General features: G+C 39.5%; 2 protein-coding genes and 1 long non-coding RNA gene across 10 annotated transcripts in view; 2 read left to right on the forward strand and 1 right to left on the reverse strand.

The window, feature by feature from the left end:
- LOC103127428 (zinc finger protein 709-like) overlaps window positions 1-14746 on the forward strand; it is a 393603-nt gene that overhangs the window by 165068 nt on the left and 213789 nt on the right. The gene's annotated exons all lie outside the window — the stretch shown is intronic.
- LOC132535539 (uncharacterized) overlaps window positions 1-14746 on the forward strand; it is a 109424-nt gene that overhangs the window by 84002 nt on the left and 10676 nt on the right. The window lies entirely within an intron of this gene.
- Window positions 1-14746, reverse strand: part of LOC103127426 (zinc finger protein 878-like) — a 30839-nt gene that overhangs the window by 12509 nt on the left and 3584 nt on the right. For all 3 annotated transcript variants that reach the window (XM_060181691.1, XM_060181690.1, XM_060181692.1), the window contains one exon: window positions 2271-2398. In XM_060181691.1, coding sequence (XP_060037674.1) covers window positions 2271-2285 — 15 coding nt within the window. In that variant the 5' untranslated portion in view covers window positions 2286-2398. The remainder of the gene's footprint in view (window positions 1-2270; window positions 2399-14746) is intronic.

Consider the following 14746-nt stretch of genomic DNA (forward strand, 5'->3'; position numbering starts at 1 on the left):
TGTCTGTCTTCCTCTCCCCCTCCCTGTCTTCCCTCTCCCTCAATATCTCTCTGTCCTATCCAACAATGACTACATCAATAACAACTACAACCGGAGTCGGGTGGTAGCGCAGTGGGTTAAGCGCAGGTGGCGCCAAGCGCAAGGACCGGCGTAAGGATACCGGTTAGAGCCCCCGGCTCCCCACCTGCAGGGGAGTCGCTTCACAGGAGGTAAAGCAGGTCTGCAGGTGTCTGTCTTTCTCTCCCCCTCTCTGTTTTCCCCTCTTCTCTCCATTTCTCTCTGTCATATCCAACAACAATGACATTGATAATAACTACAACAATAAAACAACAAGGGCAACAAAAGGGAATAAAAAATAAATAAAAATAAAATAAAAATAAGAAAAATTAAATAACAACTACAACAATAAAATAACATGGGCAACAAAAAGGAATAAATATGAAAAAAAATTTAAAAATGATATAGGTGCTTTGCAATCCCTATCAAAATCTGTATAAACATGAATGTTTTCTCAGTATTAAATGTTTTCACAAATTTGAGCTCAAAAGTAAGAATAACAAAAGGGGGGAAAATGAACCACTGGGACTAAATAATACTTCAAATATTTGGCACAACAAAAGGTGCATTCAGCATGACAGAGACACAGTACCAAATGAGAAAAAATATTTACATGTCAGACATCAGATAAAGGGCTACTAACCAATATTTACATTCACAGAATTCAGTGGGGTAAAGAAACAACCATATTAAATGGGGGACAGTTAGTTGGGTCGTGGGTTAAGCAAACGTGGCACAAAGTGCAAGGTCTGGCTGTAGGATCCAGGTTTGAGCCCCTGTCTCCCCACCTGCAGGGGAGTCATTTAACAAGCAGTGAGGCAGGTATGCAGGTATCTATCTCTCTCCCCCTCTCTGTCTTCCCCTCCTCTCTCCATTTCTCTCTGCCCTATCTAACAATGATGACAGCAGTAACAATAACAATAATAACTACAACAATAAAAAGCAACAAGGGCAATAAAAAGGGGAAATAAATAAATACATGTGGGGGGACAAAAAAATGAATGCTCTCTTCAACCAAAAAATATTCAAATTAAACAGTTTACAATCAATGACTGTCAAATAATTGGATATGAGAACAAAAAAAAAACCCATAAAATTATCTTAAAAGAAATAGTAACTATGGATTACCATACTTTTATAGACTTAGTCATTTTCATCCTATTCCAGAAAGAGGTTATGAAAAACCTACATGGAATTTAAGTTGACTACAGCTGAGAATCAGTGCCAGCTATACAAGTCTATGCCTCCAGGTAGCAATTTTTCCCCATTTTCTTCTGTTTTAAATTTAATAGAACAGATGTTGAGAGGGAAAGGAGCAGATAGGGAGAGAAAAAGAGATACTCCTACAGAATTTTTCTTCTGATTGTTAAGTATTCCTCCTGCAGGCGAAGAGTGGGGCTTGAAATTGGGTCCCTGTGCATGACAACTTGTGTGCTTAGCTGGGAGCACTATCACTCAACCCTCAAGGAAAGAATCCATCACACACAGAATGCCTGGCTAGAGAAGAATAGAAGACTTTGGGGACAAGAAACTATGTTCTAATGAACTTCATTTCTCCTGGTGGAATAATTATACTAATTCCCTATAAAGCATGAAATAGAAGAATAAAAACAGAGTGCTACTCATGATGTTTCCCACTTCATGACCCTATGTGGTACCAGGGGTTGAAACTGAGTATCTGAGTGTGACACTCAAAATATCTTTAACAGGGTCTTCATGGCTCTACACGTAATAGACAGCATACATTAACATCTGTGAGATTCGAGGTCAACCCCATCTCCCAAAAACCTGCAAAGGGAAGTTTGACACATGGAGGAAGTGTTGCAGGTTTTTCTTCTTCACTTTCTCTCCCCCATCCTCTTTTTCTCATATGTATCCATATCTGTATCTACATATAATGGCAGCAAAGACCAATGACAATGTGCAGACAGAGTTCCATTGATAAACTTGGTGGAAAGAAAAGTTTTTTAAGAGTAAGTGGAAAGACAGAGATGCAGGGAAATAAGAAGCAGTGAATGTTATATGGAAAACTGGGGAATGTTATGCACGTACAAATTACTGTATTTACTGTTGAATGTAAAACATTAATTCTCCATTAAAGAAATTTAAAAAAGAAGCAGTGAAATAAACATAAAAGAAAATATATTTATAAATTAAAATACAACTTATCTAGAAAGAAAAAGACAGCATCAGATGCAGAACATGCCACTTACCTGAGAAATTGCCATTCCTCCTCCTCCTCTCAGTTCCTTCTCAGGACAGAAAATGAAAAATCACAGTACCGGTTTGATACTATGATTGAAATCCACTGGCAAAGTTGTTTTGCTTGACATCACTGCACCTACAAGGAAGATACTGTAATGCACAAAAGGTCCAATAACCTAGCCTTTCAAGGTGAAGAGATTCAGGAACAGGACAAAACCCTTAGGGACTACTGAGTGAGTTATCCTGCATATCAGGGTCTTCCCTACACTTAAAAAATTCTACTGCTATATCTCATTCAAACCCTTAATTTTCTCCTTTAATAAAGGCATGAATCTTCAAAATTTAATAAAATGTCTGAGTCTTCCTACTTAACTTAGGCCTCACTTCTCAGAGATCAACATTAAAACAGTGATAATCACATACAAAAATACTTTCATACCTGAGGCACTACAAGCCTCAAATTCAATGCACAGCATGAACTAGAACTGAGGAATGCTCTGGTAAAATAATAGCAGTGATATTCAGAAAGCAAATGAGAATAGAGACTGGGGACAAGAGAGACTAATAAATTTTCTTCAAACTCCACTTCTAACCCTAAAAAAGTTAAACTGAGTAAACCCCATGAGCAAGAGCACAACTCTTGATTAACTAAACAATTAAAATACAGTATTGTGCAGGCCAGAAAGTAGCAAAGTGTTGGAATCTAAAGCATATGAGTCTGAAGACTTTGAACCTTGGCACTACATGTGCAGCTGTGAGTCTCTGATTATCTATTCTTCTCTCACAATAATAGGTAAATTTGAAAGCAAATAAAATGAAGTAAAAGATGTTCTGAAACTGTGGATGACAGGGAACCAAAGAATTCAGAACATTTTAGCTGAGGGAAATTCCAGTAATGCTAACCACTCCCCGATGCCTGGTCTTAAAAAACAAGATGCCCCTACATCCTCACTCCTATTTCTAAAAGAGAAGATTCCTAGTACCATGACTACTTGTAACTGTGATATCCACTGTTTAACTGTGATAACCACTACTTCTGTAATACAAAGCTAAATTAACTTACTCACACATCCTAGTTTAAAATACTGTCACAATGCCCATTATGGGTCAGAGTCTGCAGAATAAACATCATTCTCAGTCCACAATTTAAAATAACATTAGCTTTCTCCTCCACTCAATTTTGGGTCCAGTCTCCTTGAATTTCAGCATTCCCTAACATAAATAATAGGTAGTTGGAGAATTTTTCTTCTATTTTCTTTTCTCTACTTATTTATTTTAAATTTTATTTATTGGAGGATTAATGTTGAACAGTCGACAGTAAATACAATAGTTTGTACATGCATAACATTTCTCAGTTTTCCACATAACAATATTATTATTATTATTATTTTACCAGAGTTCTGCTTAGCTCTACTTTTAAGTAGTTCTGCAAATTGAACCATGGAGCTGAGAATCTTAGGCATCTCAGGCATAAAGGTCATTTACACAACCACTGTGCTGTCTCACCAGCCAAGCATGAACTATTTCATTCTTTTCCTCAAGTCCATCAATCAGAAGATTAGCATAGCTAGTATTTTCTCCGTAACTATGTCGACACTTATCTTAGGTGAATCCCCAACACAGTACCATAACCCATCCCCTCCACTAAAGGTCCCAGTCTTTATTACCCTGGGAGCATGGACCAAATATATCTACGGGGTGCAGAAAGTGGGAGGTATGATTTCTGTAAGTGCTTGTCCACTGGACATAGGTTGATCAACACCCCCCATTCTGTTCCTATATTTCCCTATTGGGGTAGACCTCTAGGGAGGTGGGGTTCCAGGACACATTAGTGAGATTGTTTGACAGATAGACTCCTTAGATCCCCCCTCACCCCAGATGTGGCTTCTCAGCTTTTTCTTGGCTACAACAGAATTTTCCTTTGCCAGAACTCTGGACTCTACTTGCCTCATTTTGAGTGCCTCAGTTTTCTAATATTTTGGTGCTAAAACTTGAGAGGGGCTAGAATTTAGCTTCTCCCTCTGGGCCTTTCATGTCACACTATCCTAATACAGGTCCCCATCTGTTGGAAGGAATCTTCACAGGACGTGAAATGGTATCACTGTCTCTCCCTCCTCCTCCCCTATTAATTAAACTCAGTCCTATAAAATAAGTTACATTAAGTGAAATAAAAGAAAATAGGGACTGAGTGGTATCACACCTGATTGAACACGTACTGAACACCTCTAGGATGGGCCTCTATTTCCTACATGCTTCTTTCAATTCATACCAAATGATATTGCATCTGCTGACCCCAAATCAATCAGTGCAACAAGTACCACCTCAGTATGCTTCACTTCAGACTGTGTCCAGAGTCATCAGGCGTGGAATGTCAACCCTTCAGCCTCATTACTCAGGTGAGACTTTCCTTTAATAGGTTTCTTTAATTCCATTTCAGGTGGTTTACTACCTAATAATGTCCCAAAACCTAGATACAGACCAGGTCCTATAAGATAGGGCATATGTTCACATGTATCCATAAGTTAGGGCAAAATGTATACCTGAAAGTAAAAGTGCACAATAGTCTGCAATGAGTCAGTATATGCAGCAAGCAAGTAAAAAGACCTAAATAGACACCACACAGTGCTAATGAAATAGTGTCTACTTAGACCTAGATACTCTCCTCACATACTTCCTATTATACTTTCCTTACTCACTCCAAAGATAACCTTATCAAAGTTAAGGACTGCAAAAGCTGAATAAGGACAAGAGATTACCATACTTTAATGATGACTCTTTAATCACAGTCAGGCCACTCATAAACTGGGGCTTTAGTCAGGAGATCTGAGATTCCCAGACATGATGGGCATAGACCTTGAACAGATCCCTCTCTCCAATGTTACTGGTCATCTCTATCAGGAACAACACAATAGACCCCTTTGTGGGCCCCCATAGGACCTTGCCCTCAACATGGATCAACAACAGTAGATAATGTTCCATCCTCTGAAGGGAGGCTGGACAACATACTCTGTTCCACCATGTGAGGAAGATGGGTTCTGAATTTGGGGCAGCTTGGAACGTTCCTACTCATGACCACAGAATGTGAGCTCAGATCTACAGAAATGCAGAGGTCACATAGGCTCCTAGGCTGAATATGGGCCCCAGATCAGATCAAATTGATGAGGTTTACAGTAAAAAATATTTATACACCTTTCCCATATTTGGGAGCTATTCTCTTCCTTGATCCAGCTTTCTGGTTCTTTTTCCAGCCATGACATCATCTCCCCAGACAATAACTTGGGTCTACCTCCAAATCAGAGGTCAGGCTCAGGAAAGGAAAAAAAATTGTATAGTCATGGGCCCTTTGGAATATAACTGAAATAGGACTATTAACTATCTATAAAACAGATATTGCCCCCCCCAACTCTTCATCAGAACTATTCCAGCCTTTAGGTTCATGATTAGTCAACAATTTGTTTGGCTCTATATGTTAACTCTTTTTTCAGCCCCCAAGTTCCAGACACTAACATGATGCCAACCAGACTTCCCTGGGCAGATGACCCCACCAATGTGTCCTGGAGCCCTGCTTACCAGGATCCCTGCCCTACCAGGGAAAGAGCGAGACAGGCTGGGAGTATGTATTGACCTGCCAATGCCCATGTTCAGCAGAGAGACAATTACAGAAGCCAAAACTTCCATCTTCTGTACCCCAAATGACGTTGGGCCCATACTCCCAGAGGGATAAAGAATAAGAGAATAACTATCAGGGGAGGGGATGGGATATGGAGTTCTGGTGGTGGGACTTGTGTGGAGTTGTATATCTGATGATCCAAAAAAAGCAGCAACTAGTAACGTTACTTTGTAATAAAATAGGTTAATTTCAAATCATTAATTTCAACTTCAATTAGAAAAAAAACCAAGACAATATCTTCAGTGCACAAAAGTTATAAGTTGAATTTCTAAAACAAACAAAAATTGAGTGAAAGCAGTTTCTGCATTAAAATATTCTGAGTAGAAGAATGATAAATGAAAATGGAGGCATCAGTTAGAGAGCACCTGGACTTTGTGAGTGAACTTAACTAACAGTAGAATGAATTCACACCCGGTGCCTGATACACAGAGGTCCACGTCACAAGGACTCTGGTATTAATGAAGCAATATAAACAAGAATATGAATTGCCAGGAGCCATTTCTCTGCTTGATAGAAGCTAATCCTTGAAACAACAGAAGCCCTTGAGATAAGTTTCTAATTCCCGTAGGAAGGATGTTTGCCAGAAACTAAGTGACATACCATATAGTTATAGTTTAACAAAAATAGTTGCAAGGGACCCTCCACCGCGATCTCTGCTTCCCCCTTCTCTCTATCCTTATGCTCCCCCTTCCCCAAAGCCTTAAAATGTCTGTGAACACAATAAAATTTTGCAGCTTGATCAGAAACTTGTCTTGCTGTCGTTCTTTTGTGTCTCTTGTCCCTGTCATTCCAGGTCTTTTAGGTTCCTAGCCCCTGTTCATCGCCCTGCTGGTCGGGGCATTCTGGCGCCCGGACATGGGGCGAAGAAGCCTTCTGGACCTAGGGACTCCGCTGATCGAGAGGATAGGCCTATCCAAATTCACTGAGTAATCGCGGCCGAGGGAGTAACGCAAAGACTCGCAGAGATCACCACGGAACTACCCGACCGTCAGTCGCATCTGGAGGAGTGTCACAGTGGCTGAGGTAAGCAAAACCATGGGACATGAATTTAGCAAACAAGATTTATTCATTAAAGGACTCAAGGAGCCACTCAAGACACGAGGAACTAGGGTTAAAAGGAAAGAAAGAAGTTTTTAGACTATATTGGAAATATTTGCCCCTGGTTCCCCCAGGAAGGCACTATAGATGAGAAACGTTGGAGGAGAATTGGTGACTGTCTTAATGATCACTATCAGTCTTTTGGTCCTGAACGTGTACCTGTTTCTGCCTTTTGTTACTGAAATTTAATTAATGATATCTTAAAAATTTATAATAACCACCCTGATATTAAAAACCTTATTACAGAGGGTGAAAAGGTCCTCCGGCAACTTTCACGTCTGCCGTCCAGGACAAAGACCCCATCCCCATGCCCTTCTGTGATTATTGATCTTGATCCCCCAGTACCCAGTCAAAATAAAAGCCTCCCAGCACCCGATGAAAGTAAAAGCCCTGTCCCCCTCCCTATAGGTCCCACCTCACTTACTAAAGTTCCCTCCATTGACCCTCCTATTGCTAATTCACAGGAGGATGAAACCCAGCATTCTTTCCCCCACCTCTATCCAGTTTTACAAAACCCTCCCTCTCCTGAAGCACTTCCCGTGGAGGATGAGGCTTTGCTAGAAAAAGAGGCTGCCAAATACCACAATCCTGATTGGTGTCCTCCTCCCTTTAATCCCCCTCCCAACACTTATGCCCCCACTCTCCAGCCTGACCCTCTCGACAATCCTTCTGTCAGGTGGGCATGCTCAGGAGCCCTTACAGGAATTTCCACCCTCCGCAAGGTCCTTGCTGACCGGAAAGAGCAGCTTCAATAAATGAAAGAAATAGCTGCAGTTACAGAAGAACTTACATTTTTAGCCTCACCAAAAAACCTAAACCCAATCCCTAAAACTAAAACTAAACCATCCAAATCAAAACTGATTTTGGCTTTCCCTGTTACTCGGAGCCAGGCTCAAACTGGCTAACCCTAACCCCTACGCTCTTCCTTGTCCAGACTACCTCCCTTTTTGTGCTCTGGTCCTTGACTTGGCCAATAATACTGATTAGACCACCAATGCTAAAACTCAACTAGCACAAAAAACAGCTTCCCTTATAAAATTAATAATAAAAAAAAATGAGAGCATTTACAATTAGTTAAAGAACTGTGGGCTCTTGATTTGGCATTATCTTAAAAATAGCCAGCAAAAAAAAGATCCAGCTTTTTCCCTCTGGCTTCCCTCAGAGCTCTCAGAAAGTGTTAAACCAATTCTGAGTGAGATCTTATCTGGCTAGCAAGCTATTTAGAGAAAGAATGAAATCAATCAAACAAGACGTTCTCTTTACCTTAAAAGTTATTAATCAGAAAACCAATACACACTTTTGATAGAAATTTAATGATTTCTTTAAAACTGTAAAATGTACCTTAGCCCAGAAAAAGAATTTCAAAGATTTTTCTATGCCCGGCGATAAACTGAGCCTGCCTGTTCCACCCGCACAGCCAATCACGGCACAGAGCTCCTGCTCCACAGATTGGCAAAGACTTCAGTCAATCATTCTTAGCCACAAACGCCCCTCCTGGGTGGCTGTGAGTTAAAAATCCAAAAGCCGCTTTTCAAAGGGAAAATTTTTCTTTTCACCAAAAATGTCTGTTTTAAGTCTGTGCTAACCTTGTTTTCATTAATGTGTATTAACCCCTAAGTAACTAAAGTTTGTTTTAAGTTTTAAATAAGATTTAGTTAAGCTAAATGTGGTTTTAAAGATCCCGACTCATAGAGTTGGCACACCTTTACCAAAGTAAAATATAGGACAGTTTCGTCCTTCTGATAGCTAATATCAGCATCAATTCATTAGTTAAAAGATTTTCTGAGATATCTAGGCATGGTAAAATGCCTCTACAATCTCTCTCACTCTTGTGAGAATTGTAAATCTTACCAGCACCCCAATACCAACTGCCACTGTTTGTTAATTTGTTAATTCCATGCCTGAACTGGCTTTCTAATAACCCAGTCAGTGTAGAGCAGTGGCCTTGCCAAGAAAAAAAAGGGTTAAACGTGCTATTCCTGGCCTGATAAAAAATTTTTATTCAACAGATGTGATTCAACAAAATTATTTAGTGTAAAATGGTCATCTAAAAGAAATGTTAACAGTAAAAATTTATTTTAAACATTTCAGCTATAAGGTTTATTTTAGCTTTTTAAGTTACCTATCCAAATAAAAGTGAAAGATCAATTAAGTTGTGTACCCACTCTTGTTCATAGCTGCCCTAAGGGTATGTGATAGCTTTGTGATAAACAAAGATCCTAACAAACAAAGTTTAACATTTTACTTAAAATTGTTTAAGACTGGCTTGGGTTAGTAAAAGATAACACAATGGTTATGTTAATTATTTACATGCCAGAGGCTTTTGCTCTGGTTTTCCTCTTTATATCTTTCTGCTTTTAAAAATTATCTGGTTTGTTTTAAGATGGTGTCAGAGATTTATTCTTGACAAATGGTGTTTTTGGTCTGATAGAAGATTTGTTTTGGCAAATCCTGATTTAACAAAATTAATATTTTGAACATTTAAGCTATGAAGTTTTATTTTAGCCTTTTAAGTTGCCATATTAGAGTTCTAAGGAACAAAATCTATTAAGAGTTTTATATCTATGCTTACTCTTGATAGCCTTGTGATGAGTAAAGATCTTAGTAAACTAAAGTTATAATAGTGTGCTTAAATTGTCTAATCAGTTTAAAATAATGCTAAAAAATGGTAAATATTTTATCATGTCAACACATTAGGTACTGACTTTCTATAACATATTGGTATATTCTAATAAAGAGCCTTCTAAAATCATATAAAAAAAACTCAAGCCAATTCTAACCATTAGATCAATTAACTTGGTACAAGTTCTCTCCCTAAGTAAATATTATAGGTACATCTGCACATGAAGAACTGACTGCTCATATGGTAAGATTTAAAACTAAACATTTTTCATTTTTTATTTATGGGTGTATGATGACTCCTAAAGTCACTCATATCCTAAAATTTTTCTCATTTTTTTTACAAGCCTCTTAAAATTTTAACACTTGACCTGCCATAGTGAGAGCACTTTATTGGCTCCTGCATTGTTTAATTAAGATCTTGCTATTCAGACTTCTAAGATTAATCTCCATTGATAAAAGCCAATGCTCTCTGACAGATTGATGTAATTCACCTGCCCATGTTTAGTAAATAAAAACTTTTTTTTTCTCAGTTGGTATTTTTTCCAAATTTATGTGGGCTACAGCTCAAACAAGAAAAACTAAAACCCTTAAGCTCAATTAATAAAAAAAGGGGAATGCACCCCCCAGTATTCAGTTGGCTAAAGTGTCAATGAAGTAACATACTAAACCTTTTTAATATTTACAAAAAATTCAAAATGTCCATTTATTGTATCTCATTGACAAAGCCACCCACTTTTCCAGTCACAGAGACATATTCTTTTTCTCTTTTTCAACACTGGATGTCCATGTTTCTTTTCCTTTTATTATGGTGGATGACATTATTGCTCTTACAAAATCCACAGTCCCTGTTGGCAAGTCCTTACCACAAAGGACGCCATGGAGTATATAGTCCAGCTAACCTCACCAGCCTATCCAAGTCTTCTCTTTCTGCTGACCTACCACTGCTGACTTCATCTTTGCATGTTTATTGACTGCTCACTTTTCTCAAAATATTCCTCATGTTCAAGGAACCTCACCTAATGTGTATGTACCTCTTCTGTGTTTTGGTACAACACCATCTTATATTTTCATGTCAACTCTTCTCTACCTGGTCCTTGCCTCCTAGTTTTTCTTGTTCCACAGCTAACCCTCTATGAAGAAGAAAAATTTCACCACCAGAAGACCAGACGTGCTGTGTTTCTTCCCCTGGACATCACATCCACTGACTGCTTCCCTTAGACTTGCTGGTGGCACGCTAGGACACTCTATATATTCCTCCCATGAATTTTCTGACAAATTACAACAGGTTATAGACTCCACCACAAATAGTCTTGAGTCACTACAGAGCCCCTTATGGGACCCTTATTAGTCTTTTGTTAATGATTACCTTAAGACCCTTTATTTTTAATAAGATTACTGATTTTATGAAACGGCAGATTGACTCCTTGGCATCAAAACCTTTGCAAATACATTATCACAGACTTGATTTGGCTGATAGAGGCTTGGCTGAACCTGAGGATGACAGACTTCCTTTTCGGATGGTATAAAACTCAGAATTATGCATCGAGACATCCAACCTTGGCAGGGCAAAGACACCAGTAAGGGGTGTAAGGCAAAGCACTGCAGGGGGAGGACCTTATAGTCCGCCTCTGAGTCCCCCATGAAGCAAACCTGATTTGCATGGAGGTTGGTGTCAGCAACAAAAATTGTTTCCCTAGAAACCGTGACTCTGCCTCCCCTCCCCAAAAAGACACCGAAAGCCTTATAAGATGCGGGAAGATTGGTTTCGCACTCACCCCGCGGGAGGAATCGGGTCAATACTTCTCCCCTCTGGTTATGCCCACCAAACCTGCTGTTAAGGTATCTGCTCCTCACCCCCGACTTCCTGCCTCAAGTTAAATTATAACGAAGGGAGGATATGCCAGGAGCCATTTCTCTGCTTGATAGAAGCTAATCCTTGAAACAGCAGAAGCCCTTGAGATAAGTTTCTAATTCCCGTAGGAAGGATGTTTGCCAGAAACTAAGTGACATACCATATAGTTATAGTGACATACCATATAGTTATAGTTTAACAAAAATAGTTGCAAGGGACCTTCCACCACGATCTCTGCTTCCCCCTTCCCCCTATGCTCCCCCTTCCCCAAAGCCTTAAAATGCCTGTGAACACAATAAAATTTTGCAGCTTGATCAGAAACTTGTCTTGCTGTCGTTCTTTCGTGTCTCTTGTCCCGGTCATTCCATGTCTTTTAGGTTCCTAGCCCCTGTTCATCGCCCTGCTGGTCGGGGCAATGAATATATTAAGAACAGCTTTTTTTGCCTTCTTTTCCAGAGAACTAGGGATAGCTTTCACAGTCAGGTGTACACATGGCTCAGGTTTGTGCCCTAGCACTCCGCTGTAGCACTGGGGAAGTTCTCATGCTGTGGTGTCTCTTACTCTCTCTACTCATATCTAATGTGAAAGACTGAAAAAGGAATTCTGTGGCCAGTAGTTTTGTATTCTTTATGTCAGCTCATGCAGTGCTTGCTAAGCCTCCAGCAGAGACTCTCAGACTCTCTTCCTCCTTTCCTTATTTAGGCAACAGGGAAATTGTGAGCTCTAAAGCACAGCCCAGGGGTGGAGGAGACAGTTCTGTGTCAGGTATAAAAGATGGGAGATGGGTGAAGGGGGCACGTTGCTGCCCCGATGGCCACTGTTTGCAGCATGCCCTTTTGCAAAAGAATAAATGACTTGCTTCAACTCCTTATTTTTTGCCTTGATAAGTAATTATAATTTACTTATCAGTAATAAAATATATGTAAATAGATATTTCTTTAATTTTTGTAAGTCAATACTAAATCACTAACAAAAAAATTAGAAAAAATAGATTCAGAATTCTACTTTAAATGCTGAATGAATATCTGCATATTATTATTATTTTTTTTTTGTTATGATAATTATCACTTTTATTATTAGTCTATCACTTTATTTTCTTTTTATGGAGATAGTGTCTGTATTTTCTGAAGCCTACTGAACTAAACCCAGAGTATGTGGATCATCCTTCCTAAAGAGGGCACAACCCTGTTTGATGGGTAGCTCTGTCTCCCCCTCATTGACTGCCAGTGTCATGGAATGGCCTACAGAAGGGCAAGGACTGAGGCAGAGGTGCTCATGTGTGTTCCTGCCATCATCCACCTGGAATATGCACTTCTGATGCTGTACTAACAATCGCTCATTTTGTTATGTTCCTACAGAAATTTCCTTCCAAATACCATACTCTGAGAACTTTCTGTACCATCTCTCCACTCTGTCACATCAACCAGCTCCTTTCAGAGGATATCTCTGCTTTCTGCTACCTGATTCCAGAACCATAAGCCTGTGATAAACCTCCCTTTCCATGTGCTCTGGACATGGAAAGCTCCTTTCAGGTGATGTCTCTGCTTTCTGCTACCTGATTCCAGAACCATAAGCCTGTAATAAACCTCCCTTTCCATGTGCTCTGGACACAGCAGGGACCTGTGCACCTAACATTTACTGGTCTTACTTCAACCTCTACAGAGAGGAACAGGGTGGGAATGCAAGTAGGGAGAATAATGAGAAGAGACCAGAAGACTGGGGCTTCCTGGACACTTTTCTCTTTGGGCCTGGAGAGAGTCACTCTAATCTTACTCCTGCCTTTTCTGTTATAAATGCCTATCTAGGCCTCTAGCAACTCCTAGGCCTTCTTATTCTCCTAAAACTGATGACTGAGAGAAAATCAAAGATATCAATCTTTTATCCCCATCCCAGTCCCTCCCCTTCACTCCATGTTCTGGCAAAACTACTACTTTCTAACTAAGGAGACAGAATGCTTCTGTGAGGGTTATTCAGACCTTCCTCACAAGCTGTAAGCACAGAACATGACCCATGTCCTCAGCTTTGATTGCACCAGATTCTCTGCTGCAGGGAGGGACACACAGACAGGGAAGGGAACACTGACTTTCATGGGTGTGGCCTTAGAATTGTCTCAGGAAGAGTGAGAGTATCTGGGCCAGGGTGAAAGGTTTTACACCCATGGAATATTACAGAACTATAGGGGCCTGCTCTTCCTGGCTGAGGTTTCATAAGAAATACTATTCTAGGGTGGGGGTAGATAGCACAATGGTTATGCAAAGAGATTCTCATGCCTGAGGCTCCAAAGTCCCAGGTTCAATTCAGACACACCAGTAGAGCTGAGCAGTGCTCTGGTTAAAAAATAAGCAAGCAAATAAATAAAATTCTGTTATTATCAGCTTTATACATATATTGGGAAAGTTGTGGGGTTTTTTTTGCAAAAATTCAAGAGAATCCCAAATTAAAGACAGTTCTACAGTGAACATCTCTGTACTTATAGCCTAGCTGTAATGATTGTTAATTCATAGTTGATACTGAATTTTTCTACTCACACTTCCCAAGGTATATTTTATTTTTAGAAATAACAAATTTTGGGTGCTGAGAAAGTGGAGAACCCATATAAGGGCACATGTTGCCCTGTGAAAGGAATGGAGTTTAAACTCCAGGGGCCCACCAGCAGGAGGGAAACTCTATGTATGATTAAGTGGTGCTACAGTCTCCCACATCTGCCTCCCCTCTCAATTTCTCTCTATCCTATAAAATAGCATTTTTTAAAAGATCTCTATGGGGGTACACAACCAAAAATAAAATAAATAAGTAGTCACTCCATCAAATAACTGGAGTGTTGGAGATAAAAAGTACCAATAGAATTTTTCTTCTAGAAAAACAACACAGCATATAAACAGAGAGAAAAGCAGACAATGTGATGTGATTTCTTTGGGAGATGACATATTCTGCCAACAGTGAAGATCACATAGCATTGTGAATTCTTTTTTTTTTTTTTTAAGATTTTATTATTTATGAGAACAACAGGAGGAGAGAGAAAGAACAAGACATCACTCTGGCACATATACTTCTGGGGATTGAATTCTGGACTTCATGCATGAGAGTTCAAAGCTTTTATCACTGTGCAACCTCCTGGAACACAGCATTAAGAATTCTGACTACTTAAGAAGAGTACAATTTAAAGTTTCAGGATGCTTAGTTTATATATCTGCATTCTTTATATAGTTCAAACATAGGGCAAAGTATGTGTATAATACTAT

This window comes from Erinaceus europaeus, chromosome 23, assembly GCF_950295315.1.
Source record: "Erinaceus europaeus chromosome 23, mEriEur2.1, whole genome shotgun sequence".
NCBI lineage: Eukaryota > Metazoa > Chordata > Mammalia > Eulipotyphla > Erinaceidae > Erinaceus > Erinaceus europaeus.